General features: G+C 52.5%; 2 protein-coding genes across 5 annotated transcripts; both read right to left on the bottom strand.

The window, feature by feature from the left end:
• Positions 1-2,182: 2,182 nt before the first annotated feature.
• Positions 2,183-20,325, bottom strand: Itih4 (inter-alpha-trypsin inhibitor heavy chain 4). 4 transcript variants are annotated; one of them, XM_045135951.1, is made up of 24 exons: positions 20,228-20,325; positions 18,859-19,019; positions 16,976-17,080; positions 16,690-16,852; positions 16,443-16,553; positions 15,511-15,639; positions 13,119-13,235; positions 12,715-12,883; positions 12,509-12,634; positions 12,139-12,320; positions 11,867-12,052; positions 9,867-10,006; positions 9,474-9,643; positions 9,154-9,183; positions 8,883-8,936; positions 8,691-8,744; positions 8,332-8,463; positions 7,816-7,857; positions 7,383-7,409; positions 7,181-7,297; positions 5,759-5,933; positions 3,265-3,419; positions 3,054-3,150; positions 2,183-2,664 (listed from the first exon to the last, which is right to left on the bottom strand). In XM_045135951.1, exons 1-24 carry the CDS (start codon positions 20,315-20,317, stop codon positions 2,595-2,597), a joined length of 2,802 nt encoding a protein of 933 aa, XP_044991886.1. In that variant the 5' UTR covers positions 20,318-20,325; the 3' UTR covers positions 2,183-2,594. The 4 variants fall into 4 exon arrangements, with proteins under 4 accessions (XP_044991886.1, XP_044991888.1, XP_044991889.1 ...); XM_045135953.1 differs by lacking the exon at positions 8,691-8,744; XM_045135954.1 differs by lacking the exons at positions 8,691-8,744; positions 8,883-8,936.
• Positions 20,326-23,256: 2,931 nt separating this feature from the next.
• On the bottom strand, positions 23,257-25,340 carry Mustn1 (musculoskeletal, embryonic nuclear protein 1). Its single transcript, XM_012949378.2, has 3 exons — positions 25,149-25,340; positions 23,706-23,838; positions 23,257-23,534 (listed from the first exon to the last, which is right to left on the bottom strand). Exons 1-3 carry the CDS (start codon positions 25,155-25,157, stop codon positions 23,428-23,430), a joined length of 249 nt encoding a protein of 82 aa, XP_012804832.2. The 5' UTR covers positions 25,158-25,340; the 3' UTR covers positions 23,257-23,427.
• Between the last annotated feature and the right edge of the window lie 407 nt (positions 25,341-25,747).

Genomic DNA, 25,747 nt, shown 5'->3' with positions numbered 1-25,747 from the left:
TAATATTATTTACTTCTTAACCAAAGAGTGTGCCCCCCTTTTTTTGTTCTAGAAATACGCAGAGACCAGTTGCTCTTGGCTTCCACAGAAAATTGGTTCCAGGGCTCCCAAAGGTAACCAAATTCTATGAATTCTCAAGTGTCTCATATAAAATAGTGAAGATTCACACATAACCCGGTCACACCCTCCTGTCCTTCAAATCATCTCTAGATTACTCAAAATGCCTAATATGGTGCTGAATAAAGTTACTATGCTGCGTTGTTCAGGAACAGCAAGGGGAAGAGCCTGTTAGATGTTCAGTACCGAGGTAAGTTTTTGGATATTTTTCTACCTCTGTTATTTATTTGCATGTATGTATGTGTTCAGGTCACACGTGTGCCATGGCACTGTGTGTAGCCAGAGGAAAATGTCAGGGTGTTCCTCTCTTTCCACTTTCTTTTTTAAAATTTTCTTTTCATTTTTATTTATTTATTTGAGAGTCACAGAGAGAGAAAGAGGCAGATAGAGAGAGAATGGGTGTGCCAGGGCTTCCAGCCACTGCAAACGAACTCCAGACGCATGCGCCCCCTTGTGCATCTGGCTAACATGGGTCCTGGGGAACCGAGCCTCGAACCGGGGTCCTTAGGCTTCACAGGCAAGCGATTAACCGCTAAGCCGTCTCTCCAGCCCTCTTTCCACTTTCTTGAGATGTGCTGCTAGAGATCTTCTTGATTTCTCCAGCTCCTCCGCCCACTGCCGTGCTCCTTTAGGGGGTTACAGAGATCGGTGTCACTTTGCTCCAGCTTTGTGTAGGCAATGAAGATTAAATTCAGGTCATCAATGGGTTTATGATCAAGTGTTTTTAACCTCCGACCCATCTTCTCATCTCCAGTTGTTTGTAATATTTTGTTGTTGTATTCTTCTTCCTCTTCTTCTTTTCTTTTTTTTGAGGAAGGGTCTCTTTCTAGCCCAGGCTGACCTAGAATTCAGGCTGGCTTTGAACTCATAGTGATCCTCCTACCTCAGCCTCCTGAGTGCTTGGATTAAAGGCGTGCCCCCCCCCCCCACGCCCGGCTGTTTGGAATATTCCTTAACCATAGTCGGTTGAAAGCAGGTGCAGAACTGGAGGGCGCAAAGGGCTGACTACGCAATAGGCACACTTCAGTGTGTACCTTGGCTAGAATCTTCGGCATGCCTTACTCTGGTGCATGCACAGGAGACCCTCCACCCAGGACTTAAGAGCTGAGGACCCTGATCACCCCTCAGAGGAAAGCTCTCTGGGAGCAGACTTTTCTTCCCGTCTGGCGCTGGGCTTCACTTCTGTCTTCTTCGACATTTGGTGCTAGCTTTTTTTTACCAGGCAGCAGACAGACAGACTTATTCCTGAGCCTGGCTGTAAAAACCAAACCAAGGCAAGTCCTATCGCAAAGGCCCCCGAAGGGGCAAAGTCTGGAAGTTGCCCTAATCAGATGCTGTGTGGTACTCGCCTCAGAATCTAGAACCGAGGAGGGAGGTGCGCAACACTTAGGAAGCCAAGGTAACTCACGAGGCTCAGAAAGCAGCAGGATTCACACACAGAGTTCTTTCTGAACGTCCTATAAGCAGTTCATGGCTCGGGGAGAGACTTCCAATGGTGGATCTGCCTGCACGTGGGGCAAGGCGCTCCAGGGATGCAGTTCTTGTGAGTCATCAACCACGTTGGGGTGGTTTGTTTTGTTTTGTTTTGTTTTGTTTTGTGTTTTTGAGGTAGGGTCTCACTCTAGCCCAGGCTGTCCTGGAATTCACTATGTAGTCTCAGGGTGGCCTTGAACTCATGACAATCCTCCTACCTCTGCCTCCCCAGTGCTGGGATAGGGTGGGTATTTTAGTGATGTGCCTACCTTTGGGTCACCATTCCTCCTGTGGATAACCACAGTAAACTCATTGCTTCACTAAGATAGATTAAAGTGGAAAAAAAAAATCACACAACAGGGATGGAGAGATAGCTTAGTGATTAGAGAGCTTGCCTGTGAAGTCTAAGGACCCAGGTTTGGTTGCCCAGTACCCACATAAGCCAGATGCACAAAGTGGCACATATGTCTAGAGTTTGTTTGCTATGGTTAGAGGCCCTGGCATGCCCATTCTCTCTATCGATCTGCCCCTCTTTCTCTCCGATAAATAAATAAATTAATTGAATATTTAAAAAAATCACACAATAGTCCAATCCATTTCACACTTTATTAGTCAGAATTTGTTTGCATGGTCTAGTTGACTGTGGGGTATGCAAGAACCCCTGTTTCTAGAGAACATTCTTTAATCCAGGTCCCCTCACTGGGGGGCTGCACTGACGGTCTGAATGGTTGGCGTAGTATTACCTTCCTAATTGGCAGAGGGAAAGACGGGGCTGAAGGCTCTCCATGGGCCTCCCTGGCTCCAGGACCTTGGGAGCCAGTAGTGGAAAGAGCATTGTTTCACAAGACTCAGTGTTCAGGATGGGATCTCAAGGCTTGGAGTTTTGGCACATGGAAGGAGGAATCCCACTCCCTGGGATGTTCTAGGCCCCACAGGTGGCCCTGTAGCCGCCCCGTGGCAGCTCTCTGAACACACGTGGAGGGGCACAGCTGCGCCCAGCAGCACTATAGCTTCACTGACCAGCAGGAAATCTTTGTTCCTGGGAAGCCCTCCTGATAATCCATCTTGAGCTCTCTGGGATGGAAAGACAACAAACACACAGGTAGTCAGCAAATTTCAGATGTGACAGGAAAGACACCCGGGGACAGGAACGTGGAGAATGGAGAGTCTGAGTCCCTCTGGAATTCCCTCTAGCACAGGTCAAGAAGGCTCAGTTGTCCAATGTGTTACGCAAGGGACCCAATATGTGTGGTCTCTAGGGTCCAGGAAGTCGGGGTGGAGACAAGGAGTCTGTTTTGCTGCCTCTAATCAAAGGCCTCTGTGTTTCCTGTGGGTCTGAGCTGACCATCATGTTTCTAATTCTACAGCGAGGACAGGAGCGGGCTTTTTCAGAGTTCAGTTCCTGCCCTCCTGATTCCCACCCTGCCCAGGCTAGGATGGGGAGCGTGCTTAGGCTGAGTTACCTGGTGGCAGGGAAGGCCCTTCCCTGAACCCTCAAGGTTCCTCTGTTGTCATCCGCCGTCACTGGTGACTCCCAGCCCAAGTCCTGGTAAAACTGACCTGAGACAGAAAGTGCAGGTCAGCGAGGGATTAAGGGAGCAAGGGAGACGGGTAGAAGTGCGCTGCCATCGCCTGCTCCCAGGCAGAAGTGGGTTCTGAGGACAAGGGGAATACCGAGGGTTCCGTTGACGTGGCTGGAGAAGTGGTGCGTATCACGCAAAAGGAGCAGGAGTCCCTTTCCAGGGCCGTCCCCAGACAGCAGGCCAATGGTCACTTTGTTTTGTCCAGTGAACAGCAGAAGCCCCTTGTTGTCCATGGTCATCTTCAGGCTGCAGAGAAACCCCACATCCTGAGCGGGAAGGTGGAAACACCTGCTGGGACCCTAAGCTAGTGGCGCAGAAGTCCTGGGGGTCTCCGCGTGCCTAGGAGGTCGCTGTGTGGCATTTGCAGGGGATCTCTTAACCTTCCCGGTTTCAGTGTCCTCACTGATAGAATAGCACAGAAGTCTCCTTAGCAGTGTTCAATGTCCCTGCATTATTTATAAAATAGAATAATAGTTCCTTTCCCTCTAGTTTTAAAAAATATTAATTTGCTTTTTCATAGTTTTTCAGGGTAGGGTTTCACTCTGACTCAGGCTGACCTGGAATTCACTATGTAGTCTCAGGGTGGCCTCGAACTCTTGCTGATCCTCCTACCTCTGACTCCCAAGTGCTGGGATTAAAGGCGTGCGCCACCACGCCTCGTTTACTTGCTTATTTTTATTAGAGAGCGAGAAAGAAAGGGAGACAGAGAGAGAAAGAGAGAGAGAGAGAGAGAGAGAGAGAGACAGAGAGAGACAGAGAGAGACAGAGAGAGACAGAGAATGGGCATGCCAGGGCCTCTAGCCACTGCAAAAGAACTCCAGACACAAGTACCACCTTGTGCATCTGGTTTATGTGGATTCTATGGAATCAAACTTGGGTCATTAGGCTTCTCAGGGAAGCGCCTTAACCAGTAAGGCATCTCTGCAGCCCTCCCTCTAGTTTTAAATTTGATTTCTTGTATATTAGTTTTATATGAGTGGGAGGCATGATATTTAACCTTCATTGTCAACTTCACTGGATTAAGAAGCACCAACACACGCTTGGGTACAAGGGCAGTTCTTGAAAGGCTCAATGAAGGGGAGAGCTGCTCTGAATCTGGGCTTCCTCATGCCGCTCGTTGGGGTCTGGCTGGGACAACAGGAAACAAGGAGAAAGCTCTCTACTTTTCTGTGCATCTGGGCTGCCACGATGTGAGCTGCTCTGTTCCGCCTTGCCTTCCCTGCCGTGATGGATGGAAACCTTTGGGGCTGGGGCTGGGAAGGTGGACCAGTGGTTAAAGGAGCTTTCCTGTGAGGCCTGCTAGCCTGGGGTTCAAGAACCAAGCCACCCACGTAAGCCATGGTACATGCCGGGAGTGGTGGCGCACACCTTTAATCTCACACTTGGGAGGCAGAGGTAGGAGGATCACGGTGAGTTCACGGCCACCTGAGACTACATGGTGAATTCCAGGTCAGCCTGGGCTACAGTGAGACCCTACCTTGAAAAAAAAAAAAAAAGGCACCTGTGTGTGGCTCTGGCTCACTACACACCTACACACTCACTCCTGTGCACATACACGCACACACACAAAAATTCTAAAAAAGAAACTTATGAAATACAACCAAGATAAATCATTCCTCAACTAAGTCTTTTCCCTCAGGTCACAGCAATGGGAAAGTCTGATGCTCCTACTTTGCACCCTCCATTTTTATAGCTGGTGCCAATTCTTTTTAGATGGTTTACATTCAACTGTGTGTTGTAATGTCTACAGGGCCAGTTTCTTCTCAGTCCCTCCCTCCCCTCCTTATTTTACTTAAAATGATCCATTTAATTCTAGTCCTTTTTGTTCCCTTGTGAATGTTAGACTCTGTTAAGTAAGTAATTCTGTTGTTTACATGGAAGTTATTTTAAATGGAGTTATCCTAAATTTACCCTTCCTATTATTGATGGGCTTCAATCTAAGAGACATGGTCCAGTTTTTACTCATTCGTGTCTTCTGTAGTTTATGGAAGCATTTACATTGCTGTCAGTATAAGGAACAAGCATCTTGATTTTACGCATTTCCAAGACACAGAACTGTTACCAATTGCTGTGTGTCTCTCAGATAATAATAAACTGTCTTTTACAAAGCTGGAAGCATTGCAGAGAATCCAGTTGGATTTCCTGTGTGTGCTTCTATTGTAAAATGGGAACAAGGCCCTGCTAAAGGCTGGGCAAGGTGACAGTGGACAAGGCAGATGGACAAGGCTGAAGGCTCCATGGGCATTTTCCCCAGGAGGTCAGGGTCCTCCAGGCCCTAGTGACTGCCAGAGCTAGCTGGAGGGAAGTCCCTGAAAGGCCTGTGGCAGGGCAGCTACGTTTTCCAGAAGCCATCTTCTGCTTCCATTCTCTACTTCCTGCCCAGTATGGGAAACCAGCTAACCAGCTCTCTCCCTGACCCAGTGTGAAAGGCACATGTGATGGTCAGTCTTAACCGTCAACTTGTGCAGTGCCCACTGTAGAGGACTCACATCCAGCCACTCCATCTGTGGTCCGAGGCCACTGGTGAGCACTATCATCAGCCAGTGAGACCCGAGATCGTGCTGGGATCCCAGCCCGGGACTTACCCAGGCAGCACCGAGAATAGTGTCTCCTTCCACTTGTATTCAGAGTTTTTCTGGTTCCGAGTCACCACTACTCGTTCTGGGGTTGCATGAACCTGCAGCTGGGGATCCTTGAAGGTCACCTCAATCCAGGCAAATCCGTCCTTCTCTGTCTCATACTGGCCGGTCACCTCAGTCCCTGTGAAGGTTAGACCAAGAAGGTCAATGCTGAGAAATAGCTGAATAAGAAGTCCTTGATGGGGCTGGAGGGATGGCTTAGAGATTAGGGTGTTTGCCTGCAAAGCCAATGGACACAGATTCAATTCCCCAGGACCCACGTTAGCCAGATGCACAAGGGGGCACATGCGTCTGGATTTGTCAGAGTGGCTGGAGGCCCTGGCGCACATTCTCTCTCTCTTTCTCTATCAAATAAATAAAAAAAAAATAAAGTATTTTTTAAAATTTATTTATTTATTTATTTATTTATTTGAGAGCGACAGACACAGAGAGAAAGACAGATAGAGGGAGAGAGAGAATGGGCGCGCCAGAGCTTCCGCAAACGAACTCCAGACGCGTGCGCCCCCTTGTGCATCTGGCTAACGTAGGACCTGGGGAACCGAGCCTCGAACCGGGGTCCTTAGGCTTCACAGGCAAGCGCTTAACCGCTAAGCCATCTCTCCAGCCCTAAAGTATTTTCTTTAAGTCCTTGATGAAAGAAGCACTGTTCACAAACCATCTCCTTGGGATAACTTCTCAGCAATACTTCTCCTCCTGGCCTGGCTTTTATCATCTCCCCATTCATTCCCTTGGTTTCCTACAGTTTACAAAGGGCTGCCAAATCCTCACTGATGGCCACCCTCTTAGAGATTTCTGAGAAGGAAGGTCTTCTCTCAAGCCTTCATGAAGTCCCTGTAGTGTGCCTGGCCCTGAGTTAGCTACATGGCCTAGAGGGAGATGGAAAGTCCCTGTCTCAGGGTATAGTCAGGTACCTCGACCAGAGTAATGGAGCAGAAGACTGTGTGGTTCTCAGAGGAACAAGGAAGCCATCGATGTCCCCGAGTCCTTTGTAGCTTGATGTGCACCCCCTTAGTATGTGTCCCTGTGTCTGCCTGGCCATCTCAGCTTGGCCAGTGAGGCCATTTCAAGATTAATGGGTGGGGTCAGGTCAGTGCCTCTCTTCTTCCCCAACTCCAGGGGCCCATGGAGATACAGGATCTGTGTTCTGCAACCCTGTCTCCTCTACCTGAACACCCTTGCCCTTTCCTCTGCTTATCTCTCAAGTCTGGGTGAGCTTGTGTGGCTTCTCTGACCCCGAGAAGCTCTGCCCTACCCCACTGAGCTCTGGGTATGCACGCCACCCAGTAGAGTGCCCAGTGAAAGGGGCAGCGGAGGTGGGCGCATGTGAGTGGTGTCTGAGTCTTTGTGTGGCTATCTGAGAGAGCTCACCTTGGGAAGGGTCTGAGAACAGGTTCATGGGCCCCTGCAAGTCCGGGAGGTCCACACAGAGAGGGTCCGAGTTGAGTCCCGGGAACGGCAGGATGATAGGAATAGCCTGTGGGGGACCTGGGACAGCCAGCACACAGTGCCTGGGGCAGCTCGAGACACGTAGGAGGCAAAGCTGGGGAGGGGCGGTGGGCAGACATCTTACCCGTGACTTGGTCCTGTATGGTGGGTCCTAAAAGAAGGAAGACAAAATGTGGGCTCAGGCAGCCTCTATCTGGGAGGGGAAGGGCTGCAGGCTGCAGAGAATAGGGCTCCTGGCTCTCGGGGGACCCTTACTCATGGGGTGGAGGGGAATGGTGGGAGGGGCCCATGTGCTGCGTAACCACCAGCGGCTGAGGCTCCTTCTCCACCCACGTGGCAGGTTCTAAAGACGGCAGAGCCCGCCCTTTCCAGGGCGTCCTAGTGAGGACACGAAGCTAGGGCGGGAGTGGCGACTTGGTGGGGGAACCTTCATGATTTGTTGTCGTTATTTGCTTTTGGTTCTGGGGTTTTCGATACAGAGCCTTGTGAATGCCAGGAAAGTGCTCTACCACCGAGCCCCACCACCCGACCCCATACCACGTTTGTAATTTCCATACCGTTCAGCACGGGTTGACTGGGAGCCGAGGTGACATGCGACACTGAGGCGGGCACGAGCACAGGAACATTCACAAACAGAAAGTGCCAGTCAGGGTTTAGGGCCATTAGCACCCCTAGCTGGCACCCCCGCCCTCCCGCTCATTAAGCTTGGGTCTAGGAGGACAGGAAGACTTCTCAGGAGACAGACCCAGCCTGGCTCTACGGGCATGTCTGACCGTGCATGGAGGAGCTTGGGGGAGCCCTGCTCTATCAAAGCCTGTGGCCTGGCAACCTAGGGACAGCAGAAGAGCCAGGAGTGTGTACAGCTGAGGACAAGGGCAGGGGAGGCTGGTCAAGTGAGAGCAGCCACAGGCCGTGGTGTGCTCAAGCCTGGCCCCGGTCCCTGACCCTTCCCCGGGATAGTGTCCTGGACAGGCCCGGCCCCCGAGCCTGCTCTGGGCTTGGCGCTTTTGCTCTCACTCTCTGGGATGGTCACTGAGGACGAGGGAGCCTGCCAGGGTTGAACAGGGACTCACATAGCCGTACGTCAGTCTGCAGGTCGGAATAAGGAGAACCAGCAAGAAAGGAGTGCATAGGAGGCCCAGGCTGTCCAACCATCCTGTGGGTATCAGCTATGCTTACTTTAAAACTCGGCGGGTCGAAAGCTCCTAGTTTGGAAACATGGATAGGTGCAGAGTGCTCACCAGCAGTGTTCAGGGTCCCTACAGCTGGGGCTCCCAGGAGTGAGATCTGGACAGGGCAGGGAGGCCCCCTTTTCCCTCACACCTGATCACTGGAGGGGGTGGGGGAGCTTCCTCCAGCTGAGAGATAATCCCTACTGGAACTCCTCCCTTTGGAAGGTCAAGCCTCCCCCAGGTGGCATCCCTCAAACTACCTTGTCTATGGAATCCTCTTCTCAGGGTCGATAAAGGATCTGCATGGCTGCCTCCTAATCAAACACACCTGATCTTGAGTCCCCCTTGGTGACAGGCTTGACACTCCCCCTGCATAGCCAAGGGCAGAGCCCTGTCTGTCTGGCTATGAATCTGTGAAACCTCCCTTCTTCCATCCCCTCCACCTTCGCCACCTTGTAACCAGGTCAGTCGGGCTCCTACGTCACGGATTTGGGCAAGAGGGCCACCTGGAAGTCAGTGAAACGTGGGTTTACTCCTTGGAGCCACTTCTGAAGCCCTAGCCAGGACCAGCTCTATCCAGAGACCAGGACAGAGCCCGAGAGGTAGTCATTATTTGAATGAGTGAGTGACCAAACAGTAGGTAATGCCACCTTCTGACAATGGGGCTCTCATCACACCAGAAGACCCTACCCAGGCCAGCCTTTGAGTATATTAGATCCTTACTTCCCATGTAGGCAAGCTGAAGTCCACCATCTGTATAAAACATGCAAAAGGAGGGAAAGAGAAAGAGCAAGAGAGATACTGTCAGAGTGGATTTGATCAATTTGCAAATAATTATGCTTAAACTTGCTTTTCAACCCCAGAACTATATGGGTGCATGGAGTGAAGGTGGGGTCTGGGAGACTTGGCCTTACACTCCTCAGTGAGGTGAGATGACTTTCCCTGGGTGTCTGGGAGTCTGCGGATGGCAGGTTAGATGCAGGGAAGGGTACCGAACCGAAGCTTTTTCAACCAGGAGGCTGGGCTCTCAGGCCCACACTTACCGTATTCCACAGGCTTCTCAGCAACTGGCTTCTCAGCAATTTGCGACTGTTCCTGGCCTTCAGGTTTGGTGACTACCATCGATGTGAGAGGAGTGACAAAGTTGTACTTGAGCGACAAATTCAGAGCTTTGGCCTCAAGGGTCTTTATTTCGGCATCTGATGCTGAAACACTGTGGGTAGAGGACAACAGAGCTCAAGAGGCCCCTGGATGCCTCAGTGGTCAGTCTCTCTCTTGCTGGCCTTTTCTGCGGGTCCCCTTGGAAGAATGCAGAGCTCAGGCATGATTGCTCGCTCCATGCTTGGAGACACCCCTTGACGGCTGTGCCTGTCCCGCTTGCAAAAGGCTTGTGGAGTGCTGATGTCAAGTGTAGCCCAAGGATCAGAGTCACTCACCGTTGTTCCAGCTGCTGCTGTATGGTCAGGTATGCCCAGAGTCTCTCCATGAAGTTGTGGAAGATGTACTTGGGGCTCCGGAACTCCTCCTCTTGCTGGGCCACATTAGCTTCCCCTTGGAAGGTGATATTTTGCATATGCTAGAAAAGAGGGGCCCAGCCCGACAGGATCAGTGAAGGCCTGATGTGTGCCTCTGCCCGTACTTCTTTGAGAACCCAAACTGGAGCTGGGACAGGTCAGTGCCCCAACATGAGGCTGCATTCCTTTGAGTAGTAAGGGGGGAATGTGGGAGCTAAGGGTCACAGGGCCTCCAAGGGTAAGAAGGAGGTGGCAATAAATGGTGGCAACTGTCCAGGTACAGTAAGAGAGATGTGTGGCCAGGAGCGTGGGCCAGCTAACATTCTGGAGGCAGGGAACTGACCTCAGGCCAGTGTAGAAACAGTGGCAGGAAGGAGTCTCAAATGCAGTGTGAAGCAGAAAGTGTTCCCAAGTCCAGCCTCTGCTTCTTCCCGAAGATGGGGAAAGGGAGAGCAAGAGAAGAGCCTTCCCCAGCAGTCAGTGGCAGAGCTGAGAGCTCACGTGTCATGGCTACATGGCTAGGGCTCTATTTACCCCAATAAGCTGTCCCTGCCCACACTGACCCCTTTTCAAGAGATGGCCACCATGAGAAGCAAGTGACCAAGCGGGCTGCTCTCTTTAGGGAGGGAGGGTCCCACTTCCTGTTTATCCTAAGGTCAAAACAAATTTTTTTATTATTATTTGCAAGGAAAAAGAGAGGGGGGGGGAGAAGGGGTGCTCCAAGGCCTCTTGCCATTGCAGATGAACTCCAGAAGCACGTGCCACTTTGTACATGGGTACTGAGGAATCAAATCCTGGCCACTGGGCTTTGTAAATAAGTGCCTTTAACTGCTGAGCTGTATCCCTAGCTCTATGCTGAGATTTAAACTGTTCACCCCTCAGTCTCACAGACCTCCCACAGGAAGCTCACTCTGATCAGGGCAGCTGGGGTTCCGGGTACTGTTCTTCCGAGCTGAGCTCCTGGTACTGTTCTGTTAGACATCCTAACCTGCCCCTCTATGTTTTTACAAGCTCTCTCTTCCAATAAGGCCTCATTCACTGTTGTGAATGGAAGGAAAGCTCTGATTCTGTTTTTATTTATTTACTTACTCATTTATTTGTTTATTTTTAGAGAGGGTGAGAACAAGAGCGAGAGAGAGAGGTGGGGGGGGAGGGCGGCCTCAGCCACTGCAATCGAGCGTTAGATGCTTGTGCCACCTAGTGGGCATATGCGACCTTGCACTTGCCTCACCTTTGTGTGTTTGGCTAATGTGGGATCTGGAGAGTGGAACATGGGTCCTTAGGCTTTGCAGGCAAGTGCCTTACCTGTTAAGCCATCTCTCCAGCCCCTGACTCTTTTTTTATTTGTGAGATGACAAGGACTCTCTGGGAGGAGGAAGCCCAGGCTGAGCCACCTGTGGCATAGAGGCAGAGAAGGCTGGGCAAGGGTGGGCTTCCTTGAGGTGAGCTGGGCTCCTGACCCAGTTGCAGAGGAGTCAAATGCAAGTTGCTTGCCTTGCCTGGAGCTCAGTCTGCTCATCTGTGAAATGGGAGTAGCTCTGTCTATCCAAACCTTCAGAGGGCTGGTGTGAAGACAGAGGGATGGTCACTAGGAAGGAATACCTGTTATCACCTTGTTCTCACAGGAATGGCCGGGCAGGAGCAGGGCAGATTGAGTGACGAGTACCTCCATGTGCCAAATACCCTCAGGTGTTCAATGACCATCATTCTGTGGTCTCATTGGATCTCCACCATGAACCCATGCAGCAGGGACTGGTGCCCTTCAGAGAAACCTGAGACTCAGGGCCCTTTGAGGCTCCCTCAAGGTTAACCTGCTAGAGCTCGGTAGGGCTGGAGTTTGAGCTTAGGCTCACTGGATGAAGGTGGGGAGGCTACGCCAGCTGTCCCTCTCCTCTCCTGCAGGATGACTCAGTCACACTTACTGTCTGTCCTCTGACTTTGGCCGAGAGCACGTCGGGGCCCTCATCCCTGATCTTCCCAGCCACCACTATCTCTGAGCCCTTGAAGAGGAGGCGAAAGTTGTCCTGCGTGACAGCCTCCACGGCGTTGCTGGGGTACTCGAAGGCTACAGTTGACAGCAGTGGGTTGGCCACCTCCTGGTAAAAGTCCTACGGGATAGCAGGGGGCACGTCACAGAAGCCAGGCAGGAGGGGGCTGCTTGGCTCCCTGCATCCCACCTGGGGCACACCGGTACCTGGAGCTGCAGCGCGGAGTCTGAGTCCTCATAGATGCGCCGGGCCAGGCCACCATTGTCCATTGCCAGCTTTTCCAGGAAGGAGTAGCTGACGTCGAAACCAAAGCCCAGGCAGAAGAGGCTATACTGGCTGTTGATGGCTTTCTGCACATTCTTCTGGATGATTTTGGGGTTGGTCTCCCCTGAACCCATGAGTTTAGGAAAAGGATGAGAAAAATGTGATTTTCTCATTGGCTATTTCTAGAACTTCAGAGTCAGAGGGATCTTGAGGATCCCCTCCCTGTCTAAGGTCTCACGGCCACCCTGGCTGGAGTCACAGTTGTGTCCCTTGTGTGGCGTGCCTCAGAGTATAGGAGAGCAGCCTCCTTACCTACAGTGGGGTCGCCGTCTGTGAGCAAGATGATGAGGGAGACGCTCCCCTCGGGCAGCAGCTCAGCCCGGTTGCTTCTGTCCAGCAGTTTCACAGCCATCAGCATTGCGTCATTGATGTTGGTCCCTGCAAGGCACACCACTCAGGATGAGGCCCAGCTAGGGACTCAGGATCCCCCCAGCCTGCAGGGTTGCAGGGACACTCACCTCCCCTGGCCTGGATTCTGCTAGCATAGTCGGTAGCCTTCTTTACGTTCTCGGCTGAGGCCCGCACCAGTGATGGCTTCCACTGGGATGCTTCTCCACTGAAGACAATGATGTTGAACTGATCTTTGGGGCTAAGGTCCTTCAAGATCTTGATCAAGGCTTCTCGGGTCTGGTCATGAGGAAAGAAGAAAAGGCAAGTGTCCCCTACGGGGTCTGCAAGGGTTCATGACCATAGGGCTGGCATTGTGCACCTGTGGCTTAGGTGGGGACATAGTGGGTGCTTTGGAGATAGAAGCTGCCATGGGCTTGGGTCAAACATCGTCCCTGGAAGCCCACCCTGGACAGTGTTTCAGGTCAGGTCTGCCTGAGAGTTCTCAGGGCCCAGCTCTGGCCATGGCACCTACCTGCTGGATTTTCCTGCCAAACATGGAGCTGCTCTTGTCAATGACAAAGATCACATTTTTGGGCATGATGGGCAGGTCCTCAGGGGCAAAGTAGTGCACGAAGTAGCCATTCTCGATCTGTGGCCAGAACGAGACACGCGCGTGAGAAGAGCTGCGGGCCCGGCCTTCGGCCCTGTCTCCTCAGCTCAAACTCCTGGGCTCCTGGCGCCAAGCCCCCTCGCCATCCCATTGCTGACCTTCCCAAATCCTCAGCATTGATTTTTATTTTTATTTATTTGAGAGCAACAGACACAGGGAGAAAGAGGCAGAGAGAGAGAGAGAGAGAGAGAGAGAGAGAGAGAGAGAGAGAGAATGGGCACGCCAGGGCCTCCCAGCCATTGCAAATGAACTCTAGACGTGTGCACCCCCTTGTGCATCTGGCTAACGTGGGTCCTGGGGAATTGAGCCTCGAACTGGGGTCCTTAGGCTTCACAGGCAAGCGCTTAACTGCTAATCCACCTCTCCAGCCCAATCCTCATCATTTAAAAAAAAATATTTTATTTATTTATTTATTTATGAGAGAGAGAGAGAGAAAGAGAGAGAAAGAGAGAGAGAGAGAGAGACAGACAGACAGACAGACAATGGGAATGCCAGGCTTCTTGCCACTGCAAATGAACTCTAGATGCATGCACCACTTTGTGCATCTGGCTTTACATGGGTGCTGGGGAACCAAACCCAGGCCATCAGGCTTTGTAAGCAAGTGCCTTTAACCACTGAGCAATCTCTATACACCTAGCATTTTATTTTTATTTTTTTCAACTTTATTTATTTGAGAGAGAAAAAGGCAGAGAGAAGGAGAGAGAGAATGGGTGCGCCAAGGCCTCTAGCCACTGCAAATGAACTCCAGATGCATGCGCCCCCTTGCATCCAGCTTACGTGGGTTCTGGGGAATTGAACCAAGGTTCTTTGGCTTTGCAGGCAAACACCTTAACTGCTAAGCCATCTCTCCAGCCCCCACTTTTTTGAGGCAAGGTCTCATTCTAGTCCAGGTTAGCCACAATGATCCTCATGCCTCAGCCTCCCTAGTGCTGGCATTAAAGGCATGTGCCACCACCCTTGGCTCCTGAGCAGTTTTTTTCAAGGCTCATCCTCTTGTTAGCAAAAGACTTCCCCGCTCAGGACAGCTGCTAGAACTCTGCCCTGTACCTTGTCTATTTGCTTTAGTATTTGAAGTAGCTTATATTAAAGGACATAGTAAAGGCTGGAGGGATTGCTTAGTGGTTAAGGTGTTTGCCTACAAAGCCAAAGGACCCAGGTTTGATTCCCTAGGACCCAAGTTGGACAGATGCACAAGGGGGCACATGCATCTGGAGTTCGTCTGCAGTGGCTGGAGGCCCTGGAGCACCCAGTCTCTCTCTCTCTTTCTCTGTCAAATAAGTAAGTAAAAATAAAATATAAAGGACATAATAAATCTGATGTCTGTCAAAAGAGGGAAGATTTCAAAAACAAAGAGTAGGGCTGGAGAGATGACTCAGTGGTCAAGTGCACTTTCTGCACAAGCCAGAGACTGCCTGAGATGGAGTTTCCAGAACCCACACAGAGAGCTGAGTGTGGTCACTTGCATCTATCTGTATCCCCAGTCCCCAAAAGAGGAGCCGAGACCAGGGAATCCCCAGGGCTTGTGAAAATAACCGGCTCTGGCCTCAGTAAGAGACTAAGGACCGGTGCAAGAGTGATGGGGCGGGCCGTCCTCCACTCTGCTCTGGCCAGCGCAGGTGAACACTCCCCTCCAGATATGAGCACACGGGGTGCTGAGACCGCACACACATGTGCATACGCCACACCATTCACACATTACCCCCCCCACATGTGCATACACCACACCATTCACACATGACCCCCCTACACATGTGCATACACCACACCATTCACACATTATACCCTAACACACATGTGCATAACACCACACCATTCACACATTACCCCCCCACACACATGTGCATACACCACACCATTCACACATTATACCCTCACACACATGTGCATACACCACACCATTCACACATTACACCTCCACACTCACACAAGCAAAGGAGTAAAGGGCAAGTGAAAAGTGATGCTGGAAACTCATGTGGAAGCAGCTATTAGAATTAAGCATAAAGCCGAGCTGACTCTTTGGGGAGCAAAGGCAGAGAGAAGAGACCCCACAAACCAGATCTGGGAAGAGACCATCTTTTATCTGCTTCCAAAAAGGAAGAGTTTCAAGGACAACACAACTGAACCATCTGTGCCAACGCCTGGTGCACAGCGACTGGAAGGGACCACGAGCTCCCTTTTCTAGAGTGCTTGAGCTCAGGCCTCTGAGGGTGGACAGACTTTGGGGTTGGCCTGCTCTTGCCTGGAGTCCACCTACCTGGATGGAGCCCACGGAGCGGGATCTGTTCACATCATAGCGGACAATGAAGTTGCCATCCAGGAGTGTTTCCTGCTTATCCGGAGACTTTTGCTGCTGGGCGAGTGTTGGCTTGAACTGAATGTGAGCCTGGAGGAAGGACCAGGGCCGAAGCTGAGAGGAGCAGAGAGGCCATGCCCACACCCACCTCTGGGTGCGCATGGGGAAGTCAGATTCTGGGAGCAGTCACGGGTCAGTAGTCCAGGGGGCTTTCATGTCGAGCAGATGACAGACTGCTGCTCTGCGGTACGCGCGCACGCACGCTAATATGGATTAGCAACTTGACAGGCTCTAGAATCCCCTGCGGGACAAACCTCTGAGTGTGTCTGTGAGGGAATTTCTATATTAGGTTAATTGAAGTTAAAAGACCCTCCCCCTAATTAGGGGCAGCACCACCTCGTTGGCTGGGGTCCTGGACTGCATAAGGGGCGCACCAGCTTTCATCTCTCTGTGCTGCCAGACTACAGACGTAATGTGACCAGCTGCCAACATTTCTGCTGCCGTGCCACCCCCACCATGACAGACCGTGCCCTTGAACCAGGAGCCCCTGCTTTCCTTAAGCTGCCAGGTATTTTGTCATAGCAATAGGAAAAGTAATGAACACAAGTGACCCCCATTTCTGGAGCCATGCAGGCACCTGGGCTTAGTCTGAGCAGAATCCAGGTACCTCCTCCTCTGCACCCCGTTCCTGGACCCTCTATCAGTCTACTTCTCAAGTTCATCCTCCACACACGTCAAGTCTTCTGTAAGGGCCCACTGTCCGTTCCTAGGTCTTGCCTTTCTGTGTCCTGGGACCCAGACATCCCAGAAGCCTTTCCAGCTCAGAGAGCCTTCAACGTGCTCCGGACCCCCGGAATCTAGCTCAGGTTGAAGGCGGGCTGCAGCAGGCGCACCTTGGTCTTGTTCTGTGAGGTGGTGAGGGCGTCTTCTAGCTCCTTGGTCATGAAGGTACTCTCTGTCTCCAGGAAGCTGATACCCTGAGGCTCGAAGATGTGAATATCCATCTGGGGACAAGATATGGGTCACTGGCGCAGCCAGGATCCTGGGCTGGGCTCCCAGTCGGCTGAGTGGCCATGAGAGGCTGCCTGAGCTGGGCGGTGGCATCTAAGGGCCTCCTGGGAGGAAGGCGGTGTCAGATACCTGCAGGTGCTTGACCAGTTGCTGGGGCCGCACTTTCAGCAGCAGCTCGTACACCCCCAGATGCCTCTTGAGCAACTCCTCGTACACCAGTTCGAAGGTGACCTTGGCAGCAGGGGCCACGCTGACTGACACCTCGAACTGCTCTGTCTTTCTCCCAGTGGTCCTGGGGACGAGAGTATCAAGCCAGATCTATCGGGCTAGGTAAGGAATGGCTGCTGGAGTCAAGCAAGGCTAAGGCTCCAAGGTGGGAGTGGTCTCTGCCTCCCCCCACCCCACAGGAGCTCACTTGACGAGGCCAGCGCTCTCTCCACGGCCCACAGCCGCCCTGTACTGCTCCTGGGCTGCGGCCTTGTCTTTGATATTTCCTGGGTAGGTTACACCATCGATGATCCTGGGGAGAGACAGAGAATGGAACTGTTGGGGGCCTTTCTAACACCTGGTGTGTCTTTCGTCACAGTGACTCCTGTCTTTGCCCAACTCCATTATTATCATTATTATTATTATTATTGTCATTATGATGCACTTATTGTGCAAGTTACCTTGTACAGGGCACTGGTGGAGGCTGCCAGCTGCCCTGGGGTTTGTGCTACATTAATACACCCGCATTTGCCTTCCAGGACAACACAACCGAACTGCCGATTCTCTGTCCCTTGAAGGGAAAGGGCAAGGAGTTTTCCGAGGAGGAAGAACTGGACTAAATCTGGCCCACATTCCAACCTGTTTCATCACCCTCATGGCTTTCTTTGGCACTGGTCAAGCACTAGCAAAACAAGAGGTGAGGGAGATCTGCCGTGTCCAGCCCAGTGTCCATTTCCTGAGTGGCAGAGACTGAACAGGAAGGAGGCTCATCTCCCTTTCACTCAGGGCAGGCGGCCTGCAGGGAGCTTGGCATCTCTGGAAGCAGGTTCGGGCTCTCCTGGGAGGGCGGCATGCTCCTAGCAGCCAGTCTTTGATCAAGGCTGAGAAAGAACCGAGGGGCCTATTTCCCTGGAAGCAAAGTGGCTGCTCCAGGAGCTGTGTGTGAGCCGAGTAGAGACATGTCAGGCAAATGGACATCTGCTCTATCTGGGGATGAAGGAAGAGTGCAGGAAGAGAGAGAGGGGGAGAGAGAGAGAGAGAGAGAGAGAGAGAGAGAGAGAGAGAGAGGGAGAGAGTGGGAGAGAGGGAGGGAGGGAGGGAGAGAGGGAGAGAGGGAGGGGGGAGGGAGAGAGAGAGAAGCTTGATGGACACATGCAATAGGCACCTTCCTTCCATTTTCCACGCTATGAAGCAATTCTAGACTAGGAAGGGAATGCCAAAGGCCAGCTCAGCTCCTTCTCCCAGGTACAGTGCTCTTAGCCTTTCTAGATGCCCTGCTATGGCTCCTGGATGGGTCAGGGAGTAGGGAAACCTGCACACCTCTCTCTGTCTTGGGCAGTAGCAGGAACTGGGATCATCTGCTTAGGCTCCAGGGAGGGGAAACGGGACCTGCTGACGGGCGGGTGGGGATGGGAAAGGAGAAAGGGAAGCCGGAACTGCAGGGCGCTCAGCCCCCGCTGGAGTCTTCTCTGGACTTCAAGACCACCCAGCGGTCTTGCTTCCTCCCGCCCTCCAAGGCCCTTCTTGCTCCTGGCAGCAGCCACTCCCCTGCCCTCGACCTCTGTGTATCCCTTAGAGGCCAGAAACAGGCAAAGATTTTTTTAAACAAAGTTTAGCAAACATTGCAAAACTGAGCAAGGTGGGGGTGGGGTGGACAGCAGAGGGTGAGGCAAGGCGTACCCCCACTGCAGAGCCCACAAAACCCTGGGCATCTCTGGAGGGAGCAGAAGGTGCACACAGGTCTAACCTCTGCAGCGATAAAGCAGATGTCAGCTGGGATTTGCCTTTGGTGACTCCTCAACGTGCCGGTCCCCTCCCCCCCAACAGCCCTGCCTGACTCTGGCCGTGAGATGCCTTTAGCTTGTGCTCCTCAAAGCCAAAGACACGAAATTGCTGTGGTCCTCAGTCCCGGGCACTCCTCGCAGGAAGCTAAGTGCCAGAAGGAACAGAGACGTCTCTGAGCTTGCCAATGCCTCTGCTCCCGGCGGGGCTGGCAGATGGTGCGCCGTGCTCAGCTTCTGGACAAGGTCCCAGGGGCCCAGAGGAGACGGAGTTGCAGGGCTGGGGGAAGAAGGGCGGGGAGGCACCTACATGGAGAAGTTGGTGATGAAGGCTTTCTTGGGTAGCTCCATCTGGAAGGTGGCTTCCTGCGCCGCATCGGCCTTGTTGACCACCCGGCTGGTGATGACCGTGTGAGCGAAGCGGGACGAAATTTTGGAGTCCACGTTGAGGCTGTAGATGTCGATGCCATTCTGGACCAAGAGAGGAGAAGCGGCCAGAGAGTTGCACCGCCGCCCTAGCGCTTCAAGAGTGGACTCTGGCCCTAGACCAACCCTGGACCTTCATTTGGTCCAGTTGCTGGCTGAGCTTAAGGCTGGAGAACTTCACACGTGGACATTCCTCTGAAGGCAGAGGCGGCTGTAGGCTTCATTCCCCACTCCACAGTGCCACAGAATAGGGGCCACCTCTGTCCTGCTCCGTGGGGGTCTCTAATATCCCACGGAGAAGAACATGCATACAAGGGTGGGTTGGGATCTGGAGATAAGATCACTTTTCTCGTTTGGGAAGAGCTGAAGGCCCTAGTGGGGTCAGAATCCTTGCGTCCAGGCAGAGGTGTGCCCAATAAGAGGGCAGCAAACTCGTCCTTTGTTTCTGGACACTGGGGGAAACACTCGTGCCAGTCTCCTACCAGGCACCCATGGGAGCTGGGAGAATTGTCAAGGGTCCAGTCTCTTAAGGACTGAGGATCTTCCTCTAGCAGACCCTCCCCAAGGGCCCTGCCTTCTCCACACTGCCCTGCCCGCCACAGCTGCTCTTTGTCCTGACATTTGCAATCCTTCGAGAAAAAAGACACATGCGCACACACGCAGCCTACACACCTCCACTCACCGGCATGCGCCCTGCTGTGCACCTTCTGGCCTCTGCTGTCTGTTCACAGCCGTCTGCCGCAGTTTAGCACGGAGAGGCCCAGCGGATTGCTTACACTATTATTAGCTTTGTACCGTGCAAGGAACTGAGCACCTATGGGTACTGTGAACGTGATGCGTCACCACCCCAACTGAGTAGCTAACCAGCCTTCAGAGATGAGGAAACGGAGACATGGAGAGTATGAATAACTTGCTAGTGGGTAGAGCTGGGCTCACAAAGCTGAATTCTGACCTACATGGCTCTGTTGCTGGCCTCAAGGGGCAATAAATAGGCTAAGCCTTATGTCCTCATCTGCAAGGTGGCAATCATCGGACCACCTTTTCTACTGAGTGGGGGCACTAAGCGGGGGTAGTACCTGGTGGATGGTCAGGGCCGCTTCGTTGCATGTGCATACACACTGACCTGTACTTAACTGCTTGCATGCTCAGTGGCTCTCCCCGACTTCTCTCATTCCCCAGTTCATATCACACACACACATACACACACACACACGCATACACACATGCACGCAGACAACCGTGGGTACTGCTACCTTTTGGGCAGTGGTGGTCTGGAGGACAGCCACCAGTGAGGGCAAGACCAGCACGATGTTCCACATGTTGGCAGGAGCTGGGATCTTCATGTGGCCCCAGTGCCTGCCAGGCTGCTTATGAACCTGAGAGCAGGTGGGCTATAAATTAGTAACTTGTTGGCTGCCCAGTCCCTGCGGGGGCAGGTTCTTGGAAATTGGGATCTACAAGCCAAAAATCCCAGGGGGACTGAGATAAGGTTACAAATGACCTGTGTCCAGTGAACTTTGGCTAGAGGCAGGCCATATCCTGTGGAGAAGTAGGTTCCGGTTGCAGCTGGGTATTAGCACCTCTCTTGCAAGGTTCAGAAAGCTCCAAGGCTTCACCACCTCACATCATTCACCTCACCAAGCTCCACAGGGCCAGAGGCACCCAACAGTGAAGAGGCTAGCCTTCTATCCATGAATCTAGCCTAGGGGGAAGCAGAGGTCTGGTTAGGAAGGCTAAGGCTAGAGAGATACTCCAGGTAGTTTCCTAGAGGGGGAAAAGAGTCTTGGTAGTCCTGTGAACATGCCTGGGCAGTGGGGCTGAGGCATTGAGAGGCCTAGGAGTCAAGAGGCTTGTGGAGGTGTTTGAGGAATCCAGGAAGGATGAATACACTTTATTTCTGTTAACAAGAGGTGCAGGTCCAGGGTTGGAGAGATGGCTTAGTGATTAAGGCCCTTGCCTACAAAGCCTAAGGACCCAGGTTCAATTCCCCAGTACCCATGTAAGCCAGATGCATGTGGTGGCACATGTGTCTAGAGTTCTTTTGCAGTGGCTGGAGGCCCTGGCATGCCCATTTTCTCTCTTTCTGGCTCTTCTTTCTATTTCTCTCTCTCAAATAAATAAATAGATAACAATATTAAAAAAAAGAGAGGTACAGGGGCTGGAGAGTTGGCTTAACAGTTAAGATGCTTGCCTGAGAAGCCTAAGAACACATGTTACAAATCTCTAGGCCCCACATAGCCAGACATGCACACAAGGGTGTGTGTGTACAATGTTGCACGTGCACACAAGGGTGTGTGTGTACAATGTTGCACGTGCACACAAGGGGGGTGCACACATTTACAGTTTGCTCATAGCAGCTGAAAAGCCCTGGCATGCCCATTCTCTCTCTCTCTCTCTCTCTCTCTCTGCCTCTTTCTTTCTGTCTCTGTCTCAAAAATAAGATAATAATAATAATAAAAAAAATTAAGAAGAAGTGCAGGACCAATGAGCCCCTCTTCATTTTCCTTGGTCTCTGGGCTGCTGTTTGGGCACTGTTAATTAAACTCCAAACAAGGCCTGCAACGTGAGAGCGCGTAAGTCATGAAGCTGGACACCGTGTGGGTGGAGGCGTGACCCGGGGAGTTCCCTGCAGGAAAGCGGGGGTGAGGGGGAAACGGAAGGTCAGTTGCACAGAGCTCTGGAAGGGGGTGTACGATGGGGGTGGTGGGGGGTACACTTGGCTGGCCTGATGCTGCTCCAGTGTTGAAGTGGCTATTTTTCAACTTGCCAGTAATAAAGCCGAAAACAAATAGCAATAAGGCGAACAAATATTGGGCTCTGGATACAGCTGGTGCTCACATTCCCCGGCCAATCTGGGATGGCCAGCTCCTGAATCTGTGGGCGAAAGGATGAGTCATAAGGCCTGAGTGTCCCATCCTGGTCAGGGAAGGACAACTCAGCAACCCGACGAGTGGGAACCAGCGGCTATGGAGGCCCACCTGGGTCCCTGGGGCAGTGAGGGACTGGCAGAGGGCCGGAGCTGGTGGCATCTAGCCCCGGAGAAGGGCATGGTAAAGGTTGGAGCAATTTCTGTGGGCTCCAGTAAAACCTTCCTTCTTATGGTCGGAGGCCTCACTATGCGCTGCTGTTCAGCCTTCTGACTCTGGATGGGATTGGGGACACACTGGGGACATGTCCCTTTGGTACCTGACAGAAGAGCCTCCTTACAAGGCCCAGTGAGTGAGCCAGGCTCTGTCCTCACACGAGGTCTGCTCCCCTGGAGCACAGAGCAGGGGCCCGGCCTGGAGCCAGACCTATATAAGGAGACCAAGGCTGGCTAAGAGCATGGGAAAACCTCTGAGCAGCCAGCTCTCCCTGCCCAAGGGAGAAGAGACTTCCCAGGAGTCATCCTTGAGCCAGGTCTGGCCAGTTCAGCCTCAGAAGGAACCACTATCAGCCTACCTATGGTTTTGTCATCCTCGCTATATAGGACTTGACATCCTCCGAATCTGACACAGGACACTGGTCTGAAGAGAGTCACATAGCCAGGAATCTGGTGCAAGTAGCATGTAGGGAACACAGAATGCAGCTCACCCTGCTGTTTGGAAGGGAGGCAGTAGCCCGGGAAACTGACTGCCATTAGCTGGAAGAACCAACCTGGCTTTCTCTTTGATGGGGGATGCAGTCACAAAGGCAGCATGAGCAAAGGTGCAGGAGGGAATGGGCTCTGAGGACCTCTTTCTCACAGGGCCTCGGGGGTCTTTGGAAACCTCTCAATGGCTTCTATGGCAGCAGAGGGAGGAGTGAGTCCCAGGCCTCCAGTGACTTCGCTTTGAGCAATGTTACTGTAACCCACTTTATTGAACAGGCTTCAAGTCCTCTTTGTATATGAGGGGAAATTGAGGCATGGAAAAGAATACAGTGGCCAGGCGTGGTGGCTCACGCCTCTAATCCTAGCACTCAGGAGGTAGAGGTGGAAGGATTTCATGAGTTCGAGGCCATACTGAGACTACATAGTGAATTCTAGGTCAGCCTGGGCTACAGGGAGACCCTACTTCAAAAAACCTAAAACAACAACAACAAAAAAATACAGTGATCTATAGTCACAAAGGAGGTCTGTACCAGGTCTCCATGTCTAAGGCTGTTTTTAGTATGCCTGTTGGCCCTCAAAGCACCCATATTTCCTGCTCCTTCTCCCAAAACCGAGGAAAGGCATTAAGTGCGTTCCCATATCCCCACCCAGCCTTCCCTCTCCCCACAGATTTGCGGTCCTCACCAATGACAACTGACACCTTCCCAAGGCTGGGGTCACTTAGACACGTCTTTATTGGTGTTTCCAAGGTGCTATAGAAGGGCCGGGGCTTTGGGGAGGGGAGACAACAGGGGGAAAGAGGCACGTTCTGGCTTTAAAAACAAAGAGTGCATGGGGAAGACTCTTGCGTCCAGGCATTTGAGGTGGCAAAGTGTGCGCTTCTCAGCCCAAGACACTCTTGGCAGGTTTGTCTTTGGGCTTCTCGAAGGCCGTCTCTGTGCCTGTGCGGTTGCGACTGAACACGGATGGCGCAGCCTTGCCAGCTTGCTCTGCGGGCAGAGGTGTGGGAGGCAGCATCAGGAGCTTGGCCTGGCTTCCTCCGGGGAAGGCAGGCATGACCCCTCCCAGGTCCAGGAGCCCTGTAAAAAGACCCTTGGAACCCTGATAAGCAGGTTCCTAGGTTTCCAAGCCCACCCTAGGGGGACCTGGGGGACACTCACCACACTCGTGCATGACCTGGTAGGTCTTGGACTTGATGGCCTGGCTCTTGGCTAGGTTCCCATGGGCCTCCTTCAAGTCTTCCTCCTTCACGGGGGGCTGCTTCATCTTGATGGAAGCTTCATGAGCATCAGCCTTGGAAAGTCCAGAGCTGTATCTTAAGGCCTCTTCTCTACCTCCAGGTCTTGCCATGGGCCCCTCTTCTCAGATCACTGAACTCTCACAGACCCCTGAGTCTCCAGTCCTCTCAGTCTGCTCCAGACATCTGCCCTTACCACCTACCCAGGGAGCTCCTGGGGGCATTGGCTACTGCGGTTTTACAAAGGTCTGCTCTGCCAAGTGCAGGGTTGGGGTACGAGGGCAAAGGGGGAAAGTGACTGGCTTCAAGACATAGCAGCCCCAGGGAATTTGGCGAGTTCTAAGCCTTGCTCACTGGGAGGAAATGGGGGGGGGGTGTCTTCCTACAGGGTATATGCCTCTCAAAAAAAAAAAAAAAGCAGTAAGCATTTTTTGAGGTAGGGTCTCACTCTAGTCCAGGCTGACCTGGAAGTCACTCTGTATCCTCAGGGTGGCCTTGAACTCTTGGTGATCCTCTTACCTCTGCCTCTCGAGTGCTGGGATTAAAGGCGTGCACCACCATGCCCAGTAAGCACTAAGCATTTTTTTACAAGTGTGACTGGGAAGGGAATGGGGTAGAAGGTGAAGGTGCGCAAAAGGTTAGAGTGTTACTTATAGGACAAGCTGCAAGGACAGCCCTCCTCTGGCGGTTGGTCTGTCTATCCATGGAGACGGCAGGCTCAGCACTTACCCTCCCCTTAACCTCAGAGGCTTGTGAACAAGGGGCCTTCTTCCTTCCTAAGCCCCGTGGGCAAAAGTTCCCTTACTTCACTTTGCGCTTGGCCCTCAGGGAGGCTGCCCAGGGTACAAAGGAGGAAGAAGAGTGCTGCAGAACAGAGCCATCTCTTTCTTCCTCCCTTCCTTCTCTTCCATCCCAGCTGCAAATGCCCACCACTCTCCAAAGCTCTCAAAGGCAGCCCCCTCACACACACATAAAGACATATAACTAGTCCACCATGGTGGCACACGCCTTTAATCCCAGCACTTGGGAGGTAGAGGTAGGAGGATCGCCATGAGTTTGAGGCCACCCTGAGACTTACATAGTGAATCCCAGGTCAGCCTGGGCTAGAGTGAGACTCTACCTCAAAAAACCAAACTAAAATAAAATACAATAAAGGCACACACAGTTCTGCAAAAGGCCCCTGCCCCCTTAATAGGCCATGGAATAACCAGGGCCAAGCCGACCAGAAACTCATTAGAGTAAGGCGGGATTCCAGGGCTGCAAGTGCTTCTTGTTTAGGCTTAGATCTGAGCTCAAAAACAGCCGCCCCAGCTAAGTGTCCAGGACTCCTTCCCCGCTTCCTTGGCACCAACTTGGGTGCTCCTACCTGGGACATGGTGGGTGCTGAGCAAGTGCTTCACAGGCACCTCTCTGGCAGGCAGGAGCTACAAGCAGAGATCTGTGTAGAGCCCGGCCCTTGGGAGCTTACATAGCTTGATTGTTTCCTGTCCTGGGAAGTCACTCCCTTCCTTTGGCAGCTCCCGGATGATTTAGGTCCACGCAGCCACTAGCTGCAGAGTTTATTCTCGGAGATGATGGGACAGTAGCCCTGGTGAAAGTAGACAGCTGGGGAGCCCCCCCCCCCAACCCTGCCTCACTGCACCCTTGCAAACAGCTGCTTTCCTTATAGGTGGGAGCTGCTGGCACCGGTGCTGATGGGCTGTGTGTTTATGAATGTGGGTCCTGGAATGTGTGTGACGAGCTGGCGGCAAGGGGCCGTCCCAGTGGGGGAGGGCGCCGCTGAGGAAAGGAAGGGCACCCCCCCACCCCGAGCCAGGGTGGAAGAGTTGAGAGCTTTGTCTGTCTTTCTCTTCCACCTCTTCTCTTGGATTCCAGTGGGAAGAGACATTCTGTCCACGCAGAAGTGGGCCAGAAGTTTCCTGCCAGTCTCTGGAAGCCTTTCCTCATGGTGAGCACAATAGGCTG

Source organism: Jaculus jaculus, chromosome 16, assembly GCF_020740685.1.
Source record: "Jaculus jaculus isolate mJacJac1 chromosome 16, mJacJac1.mat.Y.cur, whole genome shotgun sequence".
Classification (NCBI taxonomy): Eukaryota; Metazoa; Chordata; class Mammalia; order Rodentia; family Dipodidae; genus Jaculus; species Jaculus jaculus.
This window is presented reverse-complemented; position numbering and strand designations above follow the sequence as displayed.